The 21,545-nt window shown below is 40.3% G+C and overlaps 1 protein-coding gene across 1 annotated transcript in view; it reads right to left on the bottom strand.

Moving 5' to 3' along the window:
- Nucleotides 1-2,256: 2,256 nt before the first annotated feature.
- Nucleotides 2,257-21,545, bottom strand: part of LOC102820309 (ras-related protein Rab-7a-like) — a 70,518-nt gene continuing 51,229 nt past the window's right edge. Inside the window, exons 3-6 of the mRNA XM_006870483.1 lie at nt 18,654-18,780; nt 9,537-9,755; nt 8,432-8,560; nt 2,257-3,718 (exon numbers count right to left, since the gene is read on the bottom strand). Coding sequence (XP_006870545.1) covers nt 3,623-3,718; nt 8,432-8,560; nt 9,537-9,755; nt 18,654-18,780 — 571 coding nt within the window. The 3' untranslated portion in view covers nt 2,257-3,622. The remainder of the gene's footprint in view (nt 3,719-8,431; nt 8,561-9,536; nt 9,756-18,653; nt 18,781-21,545) is intronic.

The raw sequence follows: 21,545 nt of genomic DNA on the forward strand, positions 1-21,545 counted from the left end.
AATCTTTAGGTGGCTGTGGTAATACCTTTTAATTCTAAAAGTATACAACAGATAGCTAAACAGATTGTGAAAAATATATTTATATATATACCGGTTGCTGAGAAAATCTGTCATGGAAGAATATGGATTTGAGGGAGGAAAGCTATTTCCTTTTATACGTGTATGTTGTTAAGTGCCATGGAATCTTTGAAATGAACAAGCTGGTGCGTCCTAAGTGCCATGTTGCTGTATGATCTTGACAATCCCCACGAGCCTCTTTTCTTAGTCTTTCCTACCCCACATCTCTAGAAACCTAGAAATGTTTGATAGGAAAAACTTAACACACACAAACACAAATTTTAATGGACATATTAAAAGTACATTTATCAATGGAGATGACCTTCAGAAGTAGAGCTTGCTGGGTAGTTTGTTGGCAATGTGAATAACTTTGTACTAGCTGCTCACAGTAGAGACAACTCCACAGAACTGGGAAATAAGGCCAGGGTCCCCCAACCTGATTAGGGCATTCAGGACAGCTGAGTTAGTCTGTTTAGTGCACTACTGGCACATACCTACCTTATTTGTTAATGGTGTTGATCCTATGATTCTGAAAGGGGGCATGCTTGAATATCATATATTTTTTTGTATAAACCAAGAAATTAATTATGCATTTATTTCATGTAACTCCATAACAACTTTTTATTGTTGCTATACTGGCATATTTAGAAGGGTCCTAAATACTAGAGGACTGAAAATAACTTTAAAAAAAAAAATAAGTTTATTTGACTCAAAATGGCCTTATACCAAATCTTACATAAAATACAGAAGACCTAACTTTCTTGTTAACTTCATATGTTCACTAAAAAATTAAAGTTTGTGTGTGTGTTTATGGGCATTAAATATTATCTATGAAGTTACCTTAAACTGGAATCTAAACAGATTTAATGATCCGTATTCAACATAAGGCAACACTTAAAATTTTGAATCTAAAATTTAGGTGTCTTGTGCACAAAAACTAAAAGCAGTATTGGTTACTTTGCTGTAAACCAAGTTGGAAATGATTCTGATATTACTGAAATATTAATGAGCTTTGAGGTACTTTTTCTTCCCTCAAAATGACTGTAATATGCACCTTACACATTTAAACAGTTGTTGTAAACGTTTCAGATTTCTGGTGCTTATATGCAAAATTACAATCAGCACGTACATTTTGACATTTAAAACATTTCCCTCAATTCTGCAAATGAAAAAAAAACCCAACAATTACAGTTTCAGGGATTATGAAAAAAAAAAAAGCTTAAGTTTAAGAAATTCTTCTAAAAAATAGACCCTTACTGCTTGGAGCAAACCAACATTTTGTCAAATGTACATACTTGGGGTAAAATCGAAATAGGAATAAGGAAAAGGTGTCAGACTAGTGAAAAGAGTCAGATTCAACATCATTTCAAAGTGTCATGCTTTAGTGAAAAGACAAGGGTTAGTTCAAAGTCAATCTTAAAATTAGAGTGAAATGTGGTAATCAGAATGATGAAGGTCAGGAATAGCAGGATTAGGGCCAGTTGTGTGTGTTGGGGGGAGGGATGGGGGGGGGTTGGGCTCAAGGTCATCCTAAGGTCACACAGGTCAATCAATACCAAGCTCATGTTTTAGAGCCAATGCCATTTCATTGTCATGTTCAAGCTCAGGACCGGGGAACACAGAGGTACACTTTCCTGGTTTGTAGGTGATCATCACACAAACTATAGCCCAGTGACTGGGCCCCCAAGCTGGAGAGGGCTCTGCTCCCTAGGCTTTCAGATGGGTTTTAACTGTAAAGCTATTAGCCTTACAAACCCATCAGAAGCAGTTCCATTCAGTCCTATACGGTTGCCTGAGAGTCAGAATTGACACAATGGCAGTGGGCTTTTGGTGCCAAATGGTCCTCTTTTATAAAACACCCAATCCAGAATTATGTGACATATAAACATTATCAATTAGGTCAATCAAAACACATCCCCCTGCCCGCAGAGACTAAGTTATACCAATAGATTGTATGTGGCCCAGGGGTCATTACTTGTGACTGTTCCTGTACAAGATCAATACATTCTTCATTCAGGGTCTCTTCTGCTCTCAATACTGTGATTCAAAATCAAGTTAGGGACAGGTCTGTGGGGTGGGGGGAAGGAGACCTCTTTAGTTTGAAAAAGCATCAGCTGTGATTAGCTAATATGGTCTCCATTGAGCTAAGTAAGAGTCAGGAAGAAGGAAAAAAAAAGACAGGGTAAAAGCAGATGATCTTTGTTCTTGTTAATTTTTATTGGCATCATGTTCATCTCTTTACAGAAGAACTCAGCCCACACCCTAGAATGTAAGACCTCTGGAGAAAAGGGAAGTGCTCCACGAAGCAAGCTACAATTCAGGGGCAGATCCTAGGGAGGGAGCAGACTGCCAGGGTTCCATACCAAAGAAAACAGTTTAAGTAATGATGGGCCATACTGGCAAGGTGGGTGGGAAAAAAAAAGAGAAAAAGGTTTGCTAACCTAGGGATACCACAATCCCGAAAGGAGCGCCTTCTAGAACAAAGGTAAAATCACTAGGACAGATCTTTTAGGATTTTACTTTCCCTCTTACAGCAGGATGTTGATCTAACCAGGGGAGTTTTGAAGTGTGGAGCAGGGGGCAAAAAAAGGGGGGGAAAAAAAAGATTTTTAATATTTGAAACAAGAGCCATTTTCTCCATTGCAAATATCACTGTATTATGCAAATCAACCTTTTAGAAAATTTAGACACAGAAGGGAACAAGACAGTTTCCCCCTAGAGAGATGAAAAGCTTTTTGGCTCTTAGTCTTTGATAAAAGGCGTACATAATTCTTGTGCCTACTGTACAGAATACTGCCTCTAGCTGGATTTTTGAATTCTGAGTTGCAAACTCTCTGCAATCCAGACAGGGTAAAACCCTCCCGATTTACACACCTGCAGTACAGGACTTAAACACATAATCCAAGAATTTCTTACACTAATTTATACATTTTTAATTGGTTGCATATATTAACATGTACTATAAGATTCTTTACTAAGAAGCATTACATAATAAATGGATACTGTAAAAAGATCTGATTAGTTAAAAGTAACAAGCATCAACAGATACATACAAAACTCAGTCTCATCAGACTGGGTGTGAGCCTGTAATGAAACCTGGGCACCAGCCTTCCCAAGGAGTAGCCTTCACAAGGAGGGAGGGTGAGGTGGGATAAAAAGACCACAGACATTTAAAAAAATCAGGTAACTAATTAGACACAGATTAACTGTAAACAGCTCGCGCGCACTCTCTCTCTCTCCAGTAGACAAAAAGAATAAGCTTCCAATGCCGACTTCACGCCAGAATCATGTCTACAGCTGGCCTGTCCTGCTGCCACTAACAAGGGCTCGTGTGTTAGGGGGCAGACCCCATGGAGCTGTGTCATAGGCGTGGACTTGAGTTTGTATGCTTGTGTCAGATCTGTGTTGTGTGTGTGGGTGACTGTGTTTGGTGGGGATTCTTTTGGCAGCTGGATATGAGAGATCAATTTATGTTTTGTTTGGAAGAGGCAAGGGGGCTTGTGTTTGAAGGCCTAAGTGTGTTCTTGGTTTGTGAAGGACTCTGTGCTCTATTCTCTCTGCCCCTTCAGCAACTGCAGCTTTCCGCTGAGGCCTTGGCCCGGTCGTTCTTGTCCAATTTGATGGGTTCAGGGAATTCATTGTACAGCTCCACCTCTGTTTCCTGGACAGGAGGAGAGAGAAACGTTGGTTACTCAGGGCTTTAAGGCACAGGAGAACTCTCAGTTCTGGCTCTTTCCTCCTAGGAGTGGCACACTTCTGCCTGGAACTGGGGGACAGAACAGGACCAGGCAGTTAACAGTGGCTCTGGCAGGAGATGTTCACCCCACACAATAAGCAAGAGGAAGACGTATACTGTGGTAACTCCTGGTCAACGTGGAGAGAGACATTCAGTCAGGACAAAACATGACTGATTCTCGGTAAGATCTGGGGCTCTTTTTATATAAATGGAGTCTTTTATGACTAGCTTCTATAACTCAACACATTTCAAGGTCCATATCCATGCTATTGTAGCATATACCAGGACTTTACAAGGGTAAGTCAAAAAGTATTGCTAAGTGTTCCAGTTCACATACACCAGCATTTATTCCAAACAAAACATGTTTAAATCTGTCTCTGTGATCACCTGATGGACACAGAAAAGTTCTCTCAGTGATACACTTGTTTTAGCACACAGGATGATCACAGATGCTTATTAGGAAAATTTGTGCTGAGGAATAATTTTCCATGACCGTGTACCCGCTCATTCGAGGTAGCAATGGCTGGCCTATGAGAACCTCATTGGGAAACCTTACCCCATCCATCCTATAGTACTGATCTTGCCCTTACAAATTTATTTTTGTTCCCTAAATTCAACATTTGATTCAAGTGTCTCGGATGCCAAAACTGCTGTTTTGACGTGACAAACTGAAGAGTGCAGAATTCTTTGAGGAGTGGATGGGGACTAGAGAGCTGGAAACACTGCCTTTAAAAGTCTCTAGACCTAGATGGAGAATATGTTGAGAAACAATACTTTCACATTTTTATATATTTTTTAGTGAAGGTTTCTATGATTTTGTAGTAATACTTCTCTTTGTGGCTAAGTAACATCCCATTCTGTGTACATACAACATTTTGTTTATCCATTTGTTAGTTGTGAACACTTGGGTTGTTTCTACTTTTTGAATACTGTGGATAATGCTGCTGGGAACAAATATTTCTGTGTAAGCAGGACTAACCGAATTGGTTTAAAACGGGTCAGCAATCAACGTCCTAAACAAGGCCCACATATGGTTTGTACAGCAATCAAATCTGTTGCTGTGATATTTTGATCCAGCAGGAAACAAAACAGCTGTGTCCAGTTCAAAGGTGGCTGCTGACAGCACAGCTTTCAATGTGTGCTGCTCATCTAAGTACTGCCATAATGGTGTTCTCGAAAAGTCCTAAAAGTGTCAGGAACAGGAGATTGGGTTACTGGCAAGATCCTATGAGAGGGCTTCAAAAAGTTCATGGAAAAATGGAATTAAATGATAATGGAACCCATCCACATAAAGCCAACTGATCTTTGGCAAAAGGCCAAAATACACTGAATGGGGAGAAGATAGTCTCTTCAACAGATGGTATTGTCAGAACTGGAAATCAATATGCAAAAGACTGAAACAAGACCATATACAAACCAACTGAGCATGGATTAAAGACCTAAATATAAATCCCAGAATTATAAAGGTCATCAATAAAAAAATAGGGACAAATTTTAGGGCTCTAATACAGGGCACGGAGTCCTGGTATGGGGCTGTGGGTTAATGTGCCAGACTGTAAAGCTGTTTGAGAACTGCAAGGTTGGTGGTTCAAGCTCACCAGCGGCACCCTGGAAACCCTATACAGGGTTGCTATGGGTCAGAACTGACTTGACAGCACTTAACAACAACAACAATACAGGGCACACACAGACTACCAAAAATTACACAAAAAACAAAATAGATGATTGGTACATACTAAAAATTAGAAGCTTATGTGCGTCACAAGATTTCACCAAAAGAGTGAAAAGGGAGCCCACAAATGGTAAAAAATCATTTGCAATGACATATCAGAAAGGGACTAATTTCTAAAATCTATAGGAGAAACTACAACACTTCACCAAGAAAGACATTTTAGCAGCCAACAAATATATGAAGAAATGTTCAAAATTATTAGCCATTGTTGTTGTTAAGTATTGTCGAGTCGATTAGAGAGATGCAAATCAAAAAGCAATGAGATATCTCACTCCAGCAATAACAGCGAAGTTCAATAAAGCAGAGGACAATAAATGGTGGTGAGGATGTGGAAAGGCTAGAAAGCTCCTACATTGCTGGTGAGAATGCAAAATGGTCCAGCCACTCTGGAAAACAGTATGGCGCTTCCTTCCAGAATTGGAAAATGCATCAGAAATTTCCCACAAATTTCCTAAAGCCCCCTCAGAGACAGCAGTACACACTAAAAGCAACACTGTCAGTTACCATTTTTGAGAGAGGAACAGCTATTTGTTTCCTACTCAGGTCATCAGGCTATGCAACACGTACATATGACAGCAAACACTGAACAGTTTTAAAACCAGTTGAAGTCCTATGTATATTTCTGTGTGGTTATAAATATTTTTTGAAAGGTAGGAAATTTTAAAAAATTGTGGTTTGGGTAAAACTTTACAGAACAAAGGTAAATTAAAAAAATTTTTTTATTTATCTTTCCCCTCAAAAAAATGTTTTATAATTCTAAATCCCTATTACTTGTGGCACTATATGATAAGAGGTGGACTGCTAACTGCAAGGTTGGCTGCTCAAACCCACCATGTGCTCCAAGGGAGAAAGATTAGGCTGCCTGCTCCCATGAAGATCTATAGTCTCATGAGCCCTGCACAGATTCACTATGAGTCAAAATCCACTCAATGACAGTGGGTTTGATTTGGTATTTCATACTTGTGGAAAGGAACTCTGGTGCCATAGTGGTTAAGGTGTTCTGTTGTGAACTGAAAGGTCACTGGTTTGAACCCACCAGCTGCTCTCTGGAAGAAATGCTTCTGAAAAGATTACAGCCTTGGAAATTTTATCGGGCAGTTCTACCCTTACAGGTGAGTTGGAAGCAGTTCAATATTTGTTCAACAACTCCTGGTGGTGAAGTGGTTATTAAAGCACTTGCTAGTTTAAGTTGGTGACTTGAATTTACCAGTCAATCTGCTGCAGAAAGGTGTGGTAATCCACTTCCATAATGTTTAGCTTTGGAAACCCTAGAAGACAGTTCTAGCCTGTCCTACAAGGTCACTGTGAGTTGGAATTGACTTGGTGGCAACACAGCAATAGGTTTAGTTTGGAATACTTGTGAATGTAATCCCATTTGGAAATGTTAAGAACCGTCAAGTCAGTTTTGACCCATAGTGACCCTGTATAGGGTTTCCGAGGAGTGGCTGGTGAGCTTGAACCGCAGACCTTTCAGTCCAACGCATTAACCTACAGCACCACACCAGGACTCCCATTTGGGAATAGGGCCTCTTTATTATGTTAATAAGGTCATATTTGTTCCGAGTGTGCTTTAAGATAGAAGTCAAGCTGGAAAAGGATGCAGATATGGGGTAGAGGCAGGCCATATATAGATCGTCAAAGGAGAAGTTGATAAGAGACAAAGACTTTCAGCCAGGGCGGACACACTGGCACTGAAGTCAAACTTTCTGTTACAGTAGCACTAGAGAACTAAGACAGCAACAATGTTTCACTTTGTAAGGAACTGCCAAACAGTATTCCCAAGTGGCTGCACTACCAGCATCTAGGAATACTAAAATGGTACTGACAGAGGAACAAACAAATCACTGAGGAGGCTGGGGAAACCAGAATAGATCCCAAAACATGTGAAAATGTAATACAACAAGTATTTATGCTGTAGCAGCACTAGATAACTAAGAAACAGGGTCTCTCAATGGGAACTCTCCTGGCATTTTAGGATGAACAATTCCGTATGTGTAAGACTCTCCTTTTCATGATGAAACAGGGAGCAACCTCTACCACATGCTACTAGGACCTTTCCTAGTCCCTCAGACAACCCATTTAAGAGTTCCCCTGCCCATAAAGTCTTCTTGAGAGTCATGGTATTTGATGAACCCTGGTTCCTGGAACCAGAACACATTTGGGACAATCAACATTTGAACTCCCTCAAGTGTTCTTCATATTCCTTCCACATTTAACCTCTCCACAGCTCCTGCTCCTTGCCAACTCATACAGTGTCTAACAGAGAACTGAGAATCAGTGACTTGCACAATCAAAACAGCCTCTCTATGCTTACAAGGAGTATCATATAGCAACATCAAGTAACTTTGTATCTAGTAACAAACAAGAAAAAAATGCAGCAAAACATTACTCAAGAAGTACAATGCTAGAGATTCTGGTTAACCTTTCCCGCAATTGTTGTTAAGTGACATCTAGTCCAGATTTATAGTGACACTGTGTACAGTGTTTCCCAGGAGTGGCTGGGTGAGCTTGAATTGCCAACCTTGCGGTTCAAACTGACTTTGCAGTCTAGCATGACAAGGGTAATTAAAAAAAATGTTTTCAAAACCACCCTGATAAGCAGGTATTGTCATTTTACAGATGAGAGGATGAGAACTCTGACATGCTAAATACCTAGATTTAATGATAGGTAGCAAAGGTGAGATTGTATTCCAAACTTATCTCCTCCTTAAATGGAAGAAACAATCTGACTAGGGCATCCTAGTGGCCTGATCTAACCACATGTAAGAAGCAACATGCCCAGCCAAACATGGAGGCTTTAGCCAAAGTCTCTACAACTTTAAGATTTTCACAAACAAGGTGAATTTCTGGAAGGAAGCTGGGCTGAGATGGGACCAGAGACAACCAAACAGCTCCCAAGAACCTACCTGTTTAAGTGCATTCCGTGCAATTGTCTGGAATGCCTGCTCCACATTGATGGCTTCCTTGGCACTAGTCTCAAAGTAGGGAATATTGTTTTTGCTGTAGCACCAGGCCTGTGCTCGTTTTGTGGCCACCTGGAAAAGGAAGCAGGGCTCATATGTGCTCAGAAAAGCAGCTAGCATTGACTCACTCACTCCTTCACAGTAAGGCCCCGCGCCCTTGCACTATAGCTGGTGCAGGTGAAGGAGCAGACTTGCCCCAAGGCCCTCTGCGCTGCTGGCTATTATGAAGGACAGCTAGGATTCAGAAGTGCAGAAAGAGAGGAAAGGTTAAAAATCACAGCCAGCTGGGAGACACAGCATGAGGATTTAAAACAGGACTCATCGGCAGCGAGCCTGAAGGCAGTCTAGATTAACAAATGGCAGCTTCTATGGCCATTCTGCCTTAGCACCGAGTCCCCCAAATTCACAGGAGCACCATAGAAGCCAGTCGCTCAGGTAAGAGAGGAAAGTAACGACAGGCCAACTAAAAAGCCACCAGTTTCCAAGCTGGGGGTCTGTGCCTGGGTTTCAGGGTATACTGCCATCTGATCCAAAGGTGTCCACAAGGCTTAGACTCTTAAGTAGTTTTCACAGAGCATAAAGCCTGGCTTTATATTCAAATCTGCCTTCACATTCAAAAGGCCAACTGCCTCAAGTTAAATAATCACACTTGGACAGAGACAGCCAGCAAGTAAAGGCAACTGCACAGAATGGGCTTGGTACTTTGTTAGCACATTTCAAAGGGACTTTCACCAGCCCCGTTTTATAAAAAGGAAGTTAAGAGTTATGCCTACTAGGTATGGGAGCAGAGACCTATTTCAAGGGCTGTGCAGCAGATGGCTAGCTAGTTGCCCTTCTAACTCTTGGGTGGTTTATGGACCAATTTCTCCAGCCCCCACCCCTTGGGTACTTACTTAAGGGTACTAGCCCTTGAGACAGGCAACTTTTTACCAATTAAAGCTAAAACCAGCTCCTGTGATCCCAAATTCAGCTGTTTCTAAAAGGTCCTTTCTGTGGCCACAAGGGTCGATAAGCACAGTTTGTGATTTCCACTAGTTTTAGCACTTACCTGTCTGTTTTCGAGGTCAATCTTGTTGCCCAACACAACAAAGGGGAAGTTTTCAGGATCCCTGGGACTGGCCTGGATGAGAAACTCATCTCTCCAGCTATCAAGGGTTTTGAATGTATTGGGGGCAGTCACATCAAATACCAGGACGCAGCAGTCTGCACCTCTGTAGAAAGCCACACCAAGAGACTGGAACCGTTCCTGTCCTGCTGTGTCCCATATCTGCAAGAGACAAATGTTTATTTCTCAGAGGTGTAGACAGGGCACCAGGAGATTAAAGGGACACTGCTGGGGGAGAAGAGGGCAGGTAGTGGAAAAAAGGGACTGGATACAGGGGAAGTAGTCATGATAAACGCAGTGTGTATGTTTGAGAAAGGGAGATACTAAGTGGGAAAAGACAGAAAAAAACCCTTTCTGGGGTGTTAAAAATGTTGATCTAGGCACACGGGTCACAAGAGTGTGTATTCTGGGAACTTTCTGGGGGTAATAGAAATATGGGGAGGTGATTTATCACTGAATTGTACATCTAAATCGATGACATTTTACTGTTATGTAAATTTTACCTTTAAAAGAGATCAGTATATTATTAGATTTAATTTAAAAATAAAAAATGAACAATAACCATGACAGATCAAGAGAAAGACTATGAGAACTTCCTCACAGCCCTAGGTGTCCCCTAACAGGGCACTCTTGTCAGTTTGGAACGGTGAACTAGTGTTCTGAGAATGGGCACAGACTCTGGGTGATATACTGGGTTCAGAGAGTAACTGGGACAGAAGCTGCCTGTGGTCACTAAGGAGACAGCTTTCCAGGTGACATGGATCTTTATCACAAACCAACTGTGCAAAAGGCAAGGAGTTTGGATCAAAACAACCAGGTCACTATAGTTACCTCTCTAGAAACAAATGCTATAGAGGAGGGGTTGGCATCCTCTGTGGAGCCCTTCTCAGGCAGTCCTGCCTCCCTGGGAGCCCAGAGCACACACACTCAGTGTCTAGTGCATGTCCAGCCTGAGCAAACAGTTCAAGTTGTAGAGTCTCACTACACAAAGAAGGGATGGATGCACAGTTACAATAACATGCACCGGGGCAATACATGGGATGGAAAGAGCAGTATCATAACACTATCATGGAAAACAAGACTCATAACATTTCAAATCCCACAAGACCTCTCAAAAAAAGGATTATCATGTGCAGAGACAGATACCTGCTAGTTTATTCTTTTTGTTTTAATTTTTTCCCATATTGACGGAATTCAAATTCAATACCACAGCACTGTTCCTTTTTTCCCCGCATTCTTTTTTACTTGTTTTTTGTTCTTGTTGTAAAGTGCTGTCGAATCGGTTCCGACCCATAGCGACCCTGTGAAAGCCTCATTTTTCTCCCATGGAACCACTGGTAGTTTTGAATTGCTGACCTTGAGGTTAGCAGCCCAATTTGTAACCACTACGCTACCAGAGCTCCTTGTTTGCTCTTGAGGCCTGCCTTAAATGACATAGTGGCAAGCAGGAGCAGAGCCAGAACTTCAACACTGGCTGTTATGAAGTACCATAGAGACAGTTCTGACTCATAGAGATCCTGTATAGGGGTTCCAAGGAGTGGCTTGAACTGCCAACCTTGAGGTTGGCAGTCCAGTGCATAAAACCCCTTTAAAAAAAAACCCTCTTACCAAAGCAATGAAATGTAAAACTAATGTTCTCTTCCCATGTAAACTATCACATAATTCACAACAAAACATAAAAAAACAAAAACAAAACAAAACAAAAACCTTCTTATAGTATTCAGGCTGAATTCAGACTCATAGTTCAGTGAAGAATAGTGAGGCTAAATGCATCAAGGAAGGGGCCGTGTTACATGGATGGTGCTGGGCAGAGTGCAAGCTCCACCTTTTTGGTGGTAGCAATTCACAAGCATTCAAGGGTAATTCCTAAGAGTGTCCTCTGAGAAGCCGATCTTAGCCTTTTCTTCTGATGAATATGGTTCCCCACAACCAGCAACGGACCACCTTGTTTATACCTCTGGAAACAAGGAAACCTATTCCACACTCTCAGGTAACTTTAATCAATGAACCAATGCAAGCATTAACCACTCATTTGTCTGTCTCTCTGGGAAGACCCTTTTTAAAACATGGCCTGTCCTAGAAGTCATGTCTTAGCAGTGGCACGTCCTGCCAACACATGGAGTGAAGTTAGGAAGCTGGTATGAATTTCAGCGTGAGGTATAATACATGTGTTCAGATTACTAGATAAGGTAACATCCATAGACAAAACTAGGACAGGATGATGGCTTAAATATAAGAATGAAAGGCAACCTCACTGCATGGTATCTGCATGCAGCAGTCTATTCCAGTCGGGATGTTCAATGGACAGTGGGTTAGAAATTCATTGTCTGGCCTCATTGGTTTTCTTAGCTTTGTGCATGTTAAACTAGGTATTTCTATCAATACAACTTGTACAGTTCTTGTGAACACCACCTGCTTGTTGATAATCTTTATTAGGATCAAATTATTTTCTTTTCTAGGATATCTGAGGACAACAAGCCATTGATTCCTAAATCCTGATGAGAATAATTTGAAAAAATTCCAGGCAAGAATTTTTTCCCCCCTTTGATATCCTCAATGAAAATTTCTAATTTTTTAGGTAAAGAAATTTTTGAAGTGTTATCTTCAGTCATCCTATACATCCTTCTATAGGAAATAAAACTTATAATACCAGTGGAGAGACAGCAGAAACTGTTGGTGATGTTAACTCTTGTGCTTTCCTGGCTTCTCAATGGTCTTATTGTGCATGTATCCAAGAATGGAAAAAAATGAACCTTTCCTCATAAAAGAGGACCAAGGTGGAGGGGAATCATGAAGGACTTGGTTACATGGTAAGGAAGTAGAAACAGACAACTACTCCTATAAAGACAAAGCAAGAAAAAAGTTTAAATGAACAGAATTTAAATTTAGGCTTGGATAAATTAAAGAAAAAGTTTCCACTAAAGAAATAACATTATTAGACAAACATCAGAAAATCAGGTGAAAGGAAAAAGAAAATCTGCCATCCTACCACATAGGGACCACTGTCCACATTGTAAGGTTTTACGGAGCCAGAGAATCTTATACCACACTTTGGTCTAAACCTCGTCCTGATCATTCTCCTCACCCAAATTCTGACCATGGCACTAGCTCCTGCAAAGCTCCCAGCCATACTGTTGCCCAAACAAACTCAGAAAACAAAGGGAGTGAACCAACTTGCTTGTTGGTTCAATCTTAGAATGCTGCTGGCAATTTTGCACCAACTATAATCAACTCAACAGTGGATGTTAAAATACAGCACTTTTTCTGTATTTTAGATTGTTTCTTTAGGACAGAATCTTAAAAAGTGGAATTACTACATATACATAAGAACTCCATTACTTTTATGTGCAACCAAATAGATATTTGGAATTCAAGACCCACAAGGAGGATAAAATAAAGAATTAAAATCCCTTCTCATAGTGATTTCTTTTTTTCCTCAGAATTAAACATACAGTTTTTTAGGGGGGGGGGGGGGTAGGAGTAAGCAAGTGAGAGTTCGGGTTGGGACTATGACTAGGTCTTAGCTAGGTCTAAGACTTCATTTGTCATTGGAGTTATAGCTAAGACTAGGGTTATTGTTAAGCTAGGATATGGAGTAAGGCTTGGTCTAGTTTTTAGGGTTACAGGTAGATGTATTTTTATTTTATTTGTTCTTGAAATCTATTTTATTTCCTCTTCATCTGTAAATCCTGTAACTACATTAATCCCTTTTTTAACTTTATGCTGTTTTTTTTGGCTGATGTTCCTGTAATAGTATCTCTTTTCAGTCTTAAAGGTCTGTTCTATTTTACATACTTCTATTTCTTGTTGTTATGTGCCGTGGAGTCGGGTCCGACTGATAGCGACCCTGTACAGAGTTTCCGAGGCTGTAAACCTTTACGGGAGCAGAAAGCCTCATCTGTCTCCTGTAGAACAGCTGGTAGTTTCGAACTGCTGTACCTATTTGTTGTTGTGAAGTGCCGTTGAGTCGGTTCCAACCCAAAGTGACCCTGTATAGGGTTTCCAAGGAGCAGCTGGTCAGCTTGAAGTACCGACCTTGCAGTTCAAATAGCTTTGCAGTCTGGTGCATTAGCCCCCAGTGCCACACCAGCACATAATCTGCCTGTTTTTCTTCTCTTACTGCTCCTGTTCAGCTTCCTCTTCCAGTCAGCACTAAATCCACCTTCTCTGTTCTATCCTCTGAAGCTCAGTGTTCTGAGATCACCATCTATATGTTTCACTTGGTCTCCCATGGCTTTGCTGCAGAGGGTCAGTTCAGCTCAATGGATCTGATATGCCAACATTTTGCCCTGGACTTGTCCCTGGTACAGCTTTTTGCAACTTCCCCCCACCGCTCCCCCCCAATGTGGAAAGCATATATACATACATACACACACACACAGTAGTCCACTATATTAATATTTTGTTAAGTGCCATCAAGTCAGTTCTGACGCATAGCAGTTTCAACCCATAATGACCCAGTATCATCTGAGGAGTGGCTGCTGAGTTTTAAACTGCCAACCTTGAGGTTCAAACCGACCTTGCAGTCAAGTGCTTATCCTACAATGCCACACCAGGACTCCTGTATTAATGAACCACGTTATTTCCCTGGTTATTTGACTTAATTGCAGTTTTACTATTACACTCAAAGGATTCAACGAACGTTTTCCCCAACTTACCTCTCTCCTCATCTCCAGAAGTAAGTTCCCTTAGGTTATAAATACCTAGGCATAGAATTGCTTTATTGCTTGATATGTTCCTGTTCAACAATGGAGAACAAGATGACAGTCTTCACTTAAGTGGTTATACTACTAATAAATTCACACATTAATCAGCTTATTAATGTTCTATTCCCTAGATTCTAGAGATCTGTCAGTCTTATCATTTTATAATGCTCTGATGTCAAGCCACTGGTAGCTAAGGTTTCTTCTGCTCACATCTTTTGCTTAGTTATCATTAGGTTGTCTGTTATTTGTACACTGAGGCTTTGCTAGTTAAGTATTAACCAATATTTTCTCCTGGTCTGTGATTTGCCTTTCTTATTAAGAATCTTGTTATTCATAAATGTTTAATTTAATGTGGCCTTGCTACCTTAGTGGAAGAATCCTGGTATGGGAGCTGTAGGATCAGCACTTAACTGATAACCACAAGGTCAGCAGTTCAAACCCACTAGCTGCTTCTGGTAAACCCTATACAAGATTGTTGAGTCAGAACCACCTCCAAGGAACTTAAAAACAACAATTACCATGGAAGCAAGGTCAGCAAAAAAGAGGAATACCCTGAACTAGATGGACTGACACAGACTGCAATAATGAACGCACACATTGTGTTTATGAGAACAGCGCAAGACTGAACGGTGTTTCTCCTTCTGTTAAGCATTAGGCCACTATGAGCCGGAATCGACTCTATGGAACTTGGCACCTACAATCATAAAAATTATCAATCTTTAAGCTTTTATGATTTGTGTTTCTCAATCTTAAATTCTTTCTTTCTCGAAGGTAAAATACATTAGCTATTTTAAAGTTTCCATTTTGTGTTTTTTCACATTCAGGTCTTGCATTCACTGACACTATACCCCCAACAGAAAGGTCCTGTCCCATTCCCATTTATTGAATAGCCTGTCCTGTTCCCACTGCTCTGCAAAGCCACCTCTCCACAGAATATTCTGTTCTATGCCTTCTGTTCTCTTGGTGCCAATATAAAACAGTTTAAATTACTATGACTTTACAACAGTAATTGTTACCATGACTAGTTGCAAAGGTAGAAGTTTTGTAAAAAAAAAAAAACGGGGGAGTAATTAATCTTACAAGGAGCTCTGGTAGCATATTTGTTACGAATTAGGCTGCTAACCTCAAGGTCAGCAGTTCGAAACTACCAGCTGTTCCATGGGAGAAAGATGAGGTTTTCTGCTCCCATAGAAATTTACACCCTCGGAAACCCTATACATACAGGGTCGCTATGAGTTGGAACAGACTCCATGGCACATAATCACCACCACCAGAAAATCATGCAGTACAGAAACTGAAGACCCTAGGATCATCAAGGGAGAAGAACACAAGCCAATGAGAGGCCTTATCCAGAGAAGCAGCGACATCAGAGATGGAGGCAGAGATGGAGGGAGCAGCTGAGGACTCTAGATTCATGGGAAGAGAGGGACTAAGAGCTGGTGGCTGGAAGGCAGACTTGCAGAATGTGCCATCTGGTAGTATAAATTAATATATATACCCAAGTGTTTAAAAAAAGAGCAAAAGTGAATAGGAGAGAAATACTGTTAACTGATGGTACATGGAGGAGATTATAAACATTGTAATAAAACTAGGTGTGTGATTTGTTGAATGTAAAACTGTAAACTTACACTCAAATCACAATAAAAACATTAAAAAAAAATTACTATGACTTTATAATGTCACCTTTAACTTTTTCATGCATGTGAATCCATTTAATGGTTAATTGTTGTGTTGTTAAGTTGGTTCCAACCCATAGTGACCCTGTATAGGATCAGCTAGTGAGCTTGAACCGCCGACCTCGTGGTTCAAACTGACTTTGCAGTCCAACACATTACATTAATACACAGTACCACACCAGAACTCCTCCTAATGGTTAATAGGATAATTTTTATCTTGATGTTCTTATACTAGTGTGCAAGTTATATATTCTTAGTATTTGGGCTATCACTCTAAAATCAGATACATTTTGTTGTTAAGTGCCATCGAGTCGATTCCAACTCATAGCAACCCGAGGGTTTCTGAGTGGGTTTGAACTGCGGACAAAACACTGTTATTTCTTTTACAATACATTTCACTGTCTTTTGAGTTCCATTATTACTGCTGAGAAATCAATGTCAGCTGCACTGCGCTGTTAAGTCAGTTCTGACCCACAGTGACCCTGTATAATGTTTCTGAGGAGCAGCTGGTAACTTTGAATCACTGACCTAGTGGTTCAGCCTGGCTTTGCAGTCTAGCACATTAACCCAAGATAGTTTTCCGTTTCAACCTCTCAGGAACGTGAGAGGTTGTTTCCAGACTCTGCTCAGAGTACTGTGATTCCCCAGATGTGGCTGACTTGATGAGTGCAACAATCTAGGGTCCAAGCTAAAAGTGTGTGCATGATTCTATGAAATGGCTTCAACCCAGAAGAGGCCGGGCGCCCATTTCCAAATTCTATGGCCTAGTTCTCCCGGCACCAGAAGCAGCTTTTAGTTTGGCTGGAACATATGTAGAATCTAGAGATGGTATTTTGCCCCAGCCTCTGTTGCTGTTAAAGAATTCATTGCTCTAACTATTGCTCCGGTATAAGTAATTTGTCTTTTCCCTCTGGTTGTTCTTATGTTTTTTATTTTAAATATTCTGCTGTTTTGAGTTTTCTTTTGAATTTGCTCAGTTCTTATAGCTTACTGTTTTCTATAAACTTCTATTTAATATTTAACTGCTCATTTAGTTATTTCAATGATTTTTTTTTTCCACCTAAGTTTTCCACATCCTAATTTTTATAGTATCCTTTTCCATTATGGTTTCAATTCCTTTCTTTAAAAATCTCTAGTCAGTGTGAACCTTCTTGTGGCACACTATCTCCTTATGTTGCTATGAACCCACTTTCAAAGATGTTGTCTTCTGTCGTAAAGTTGTTGTAAGGATTCCTATAAAGTGGTTGAATCTTTGTTTCTGCCAAAAGTGACGGGATTTATGTCAAATTCTTCACAATAGAGTGAAAATTTAAAATGTACACATATGGGTACTAGTCAGAGATTCTCCAATGAGAAGCAAGGGAGCAAAGCCCTAAGCCCATACTTTAAACACAAGTTCTGCAACTTACTTGGGCCCAGGTCTTCCATTCCTGCTTTCACTAAAAGAACCTTCTTTCAAAGTTCCAGACAATGGTGTGTGTGTGTGTATTTGTATGTGTAAGGAGAATACAGCTCTTGGGCTTGTGCAGTCACATCTATTCCTGTAGAAATGATAAAAGTCTAATCTCTGTCATAAACATTCAAATCACCATGGCAAGTGTCTGTTAACTATCACCATTTTTCTTTTCCCTCTCCACTGCCACAATCTGGAAATGTTCTTCTTTTCTTTTAAGCATGCCATATTTAGGAGTCCCTGGATGGTGTAGAAGGAGCCCTGGTGATGCTGTTTGTTAGACATGGGCTGCTGACCACACAGGTTGATAATAGTTCAAACTCACCAGCCACTCTTTGGGAGAAAATAATAAGGTGGTCTGTTCCTTTCTGGAAAGCTTTTCAGTCTTGGGAACCCTATATAGGGACCACTATGAGTTGGAATCAACTTGACAACAATGGATGTGGGCCTGGTTTGGGAGGTATAAACAGTTAATGGCATTGGTGTGGTGGTGCTATAGGATAAGCACTGGATGCTAACCACAAGGTAAGTGGTTCAAACCCACCAACTCTTACTTTTTTGAATCAGGGTTACTATGAGTCAAAACCAACTCAACGGCACTTAATAGTAACAACAACAGCAAGTATTCATCAAAAGGTAACATCCGAGCTAAAAGCTGGAGACTTCAGGATAGGTATGGATGTGACAAAGAGACTGTCCTGGTCAAAGACATGTGCAAGGGCAGGTTTTGGAAGTGGGGCATGATTTGAAAGAAACAGAGATGAAAAGAGGAGGAAGAATTTGTAATTAGAATGTGAAGGCATTCAAAAGGCTATGCTAAGAAACCTGTTATCTTATCCAAGCTGTTGAAAGCCCTTACAAGATGGTTGATAAATGAAAATTAGGGCACCTACTTTAAAAACAACATTAAAAATTCTTAAATTAGAATTTCCGATAAGTAGCTCATAGTTTTGAGTGTATTTTGAGTGAAGTATATCTTACACAATATTTGCAACAAAAGTATATTAAGTACTTATACCTAACTAAAATTGAAAACAAATCACTGTTTATCTGAAATTCTAATTTAACTGAGCGTCTTGTATCTTACCTGACAACCCTATCTGAAACCAATTATCTACAAATACAGTAATGGAATTTGAAGAAAAATGTGTGGGTATGAAGTAAAAAGAACTGTGACTAAAATGAACAAACAGACTTGGCTAAAAAAGCCAAGAGGTGTACTTACCTGCATTGTAACTAGTCTGTCATCCACCATCACCTCCTTTGTCAGAAAGTCTGCTCCTATTGTGGCTTTGTACTGATTGCTGAATTTCTTGTTCACATACTGGTTCATGAGTGATGTCTTACCAACTCTGAAATTGGAGAAAACCCACAAGTATAAGCCAGACAGGAAGGGACAAAAAACTAATTTTTATATTTGCAGCTTTATAAGGAACCTGCCTATTTTGAAGAAAAGAACTGTCCTCAAACTAGAGGATGATGCCAACAAACCTCCCACATTACTCACTTTAGGGTTGTACTTTCTCTTGGGATAAAAATACAAGGTATATCTATGGGCCAGATGTTGAAAAGTTGCTGCTGGTGTAGCACTGTAGGATAAACACTGAACTGTTAACTGAAAGGTCGGCAGTTCAAACCCACCAGCTGCTCCTCAGAAACCCTATACTAGGTTGCTATGAGTTGGAACTGACTTGATGGCACTAACAACTCAGTTCAATGAAGTAATACTGCAGAAAGTCACTGGCTTCAAACAGATGCTAATTTTTGGCTCTATAAAGCTTTAAAGACCATAAGCACAGAAAACATCAATATTCCACGGAACAGACTATACCTCTTTAAAGCATGCTACTCCACAAATGTTTTCCATTAAAAAAAAAAAAAAAAAAAAACAACTTAGCAAGACACAACTGGTGATTTTTTGTGATGAGGCTAGGACAGGTAATAGCTCCCTAAAGATAATACAGAAACATTCCTTATAGTCAACAATAATATCACCTTCCTCTCCCCAAAAGAACACATTAATTTAGTCTGTTCATAAGCAGAGGATATGAAAGTACAGATACAGCCTAAAGCAATGTTCTCCAACTCACCTGAGTCAGAATTTCCTGGGATAAAGGGAGTCGTCAGGAAATCTGTAATCTTAAGGGCCAGTGATTTTTCAGGCAGGCTTGGTTAACACTGGACTAAAATCTGTGGTTTTCAATCACGGCAGCTTGTAAGAATCACCTAGGGTATATGTGTGTGTATATAGGTATTGCCTAGTAGCCTGGCTATTAACCAAAAGGTCCACAGTTCCACCACACCAGCCACATGGCAGGATAAAGAAGCGGCAGGTCTGCTTTTGTAAACATTAGTGCCTTGGAAGCCATGGGGTAGTTTTACTCAGTCATACAGGGTTGCTAAGGAGCTCTGGTAGCATAGTGGTTATGAGTCAGGCTCCTAATCTCACGGTCAGCAATTCAAAACTACCAGCAGTTCTGCAGGAAAAGGATGAGACCTTCTGCTCCCATAAAGATTTACAGCCTTGGAAACCCTATACAGAGTCGCCATGAATCGGAACTGACTCCACAGCACAGTACCGCCACCACCACAGGCTTGCTGGAGCCTTGGTGCAACACTGAGAGGTATGTACTAGACTGCAAAGTCGTTTTGAACTGCAATGTGGCAGGTGAAATCAACTCAATGGTAATGGGTTTTACTTTTATTTTTTACTAGTCCTGGTGTGGCACTACAGGTTAATGCACTGGACTGCAAGGTCAGTGGTTCAACCTCACCAATTGCATGTTGGAAACCCTATATATTGGGTCGTTTTGAGTCGGAAATGACTTGATAGCACTTAACAACAACAACTGATCATATAGGCTGAGCGGATGCTAATGCTTTTTTCAAAGCTCTTCAGGTGTTCAAATGATGGAAAATGTCACCCGCACCTGATATTATCTGCATTTATCATTATTCTAGTCATCAATGCATTTCACGAGCACTTCAGATACCAACTTAAAAAACACTGCTATAGAGTCTTAAGAGCTACAAAGAATTATTTGGTTAGAGGCAGATCTAGGACGAGAAACCAGTTCTCCAGTAGAATATACTGCACAGTGTAATCAAAATCCCTATCTGGGAGTCATGAAGTCACTAGTTACAAACCTAAATAAGCAGGACTCTCTAGTCTAGCCGACTTGAAGGAAAGGGATTCCAGTGTAAACTCTTAATTCAGTCAACTCATTGGTATGTTGATTTATTTGGATTCTGACTCATATGACCCTGTATACGGTTTCTAAGGCTGTAAATATTTAAAGGACCTTGTGGATAGCAGTCCAGTACTTATCCTACAGCACCACCAGGATGAGTTCAAACAGCCACCATGTTCTCTAAACTAATGCTGCTGCTGTTGTTAAGTATGTCAAGTCAGTTCTGACTCAGTGGGATTCTGAAGTTGCAAATCTTAGAGGGAGTAGAAAGCCTCATTTTTCTCCGACAGAGTGGCTGTTGGGTACACAGTCCAGTGTTTTCCCCTACAGAACTGCTGACCTTGTAGTACACAGTCCAGTATTTATCCTACAAAGCCACCACGCTCCAGAAAAGTGTGTGACTAGTCATATACGATATAACTATCGAGCTCTACTTATCTGGATTAAAAGAGAGTGAAGGAAACCAAAGGTTCAAGTAAGAAACTAGTCTACAGGACTAACAGCCCGTATGAACCATGGCCGCTTCTAATCTAAGTCCAGAAGAATTAGATGGTGCTCCACTACTACTTACTGTTTTGACCAGGAACACAATACAAGATTCCTGATAGAATGGCAGAAAAAAGTAGAAGAAAACTCAGTATCAAAAGTAAATAAAAGACGCACCCAAGACTGTTGCCTTTAGATATCCCTTTTTTTTTTCTATCCATTTTTCCAGTAACTTTTTTATTTTTTAAGTTTTTACTGTGAATTGAGTGATAGTTTACATTGGAGAACTTCAATTAACACTCATCATTTCACTGCAATGATTACAAACTCTTCCGTGCATCATCATTCAACAGTATTTGTTTCTATTCCCTCTGCGTTTTTTTAAAAATTATTATTATTTGGATGTACACAAAAACACTCAGGAATACATAATCATGTAA

Source organism: Chrysochloris asiatica, unplaced genomic scaffold (assembly GCF_000296735.1).
Source record: "Chrysochloris asiatica unplaced genomic scaffold, ChrAsi1.0 scaffold00142, whole genome shotgun sequence".
Classification (NCBI taxonomy): domain Eukaryota; kingdom Metazoa; phylum Chordata; class Mammalia; order Afrosoricida; family Chrysochloridae; genus Chrysochloris; species Chrysochloris asiatica.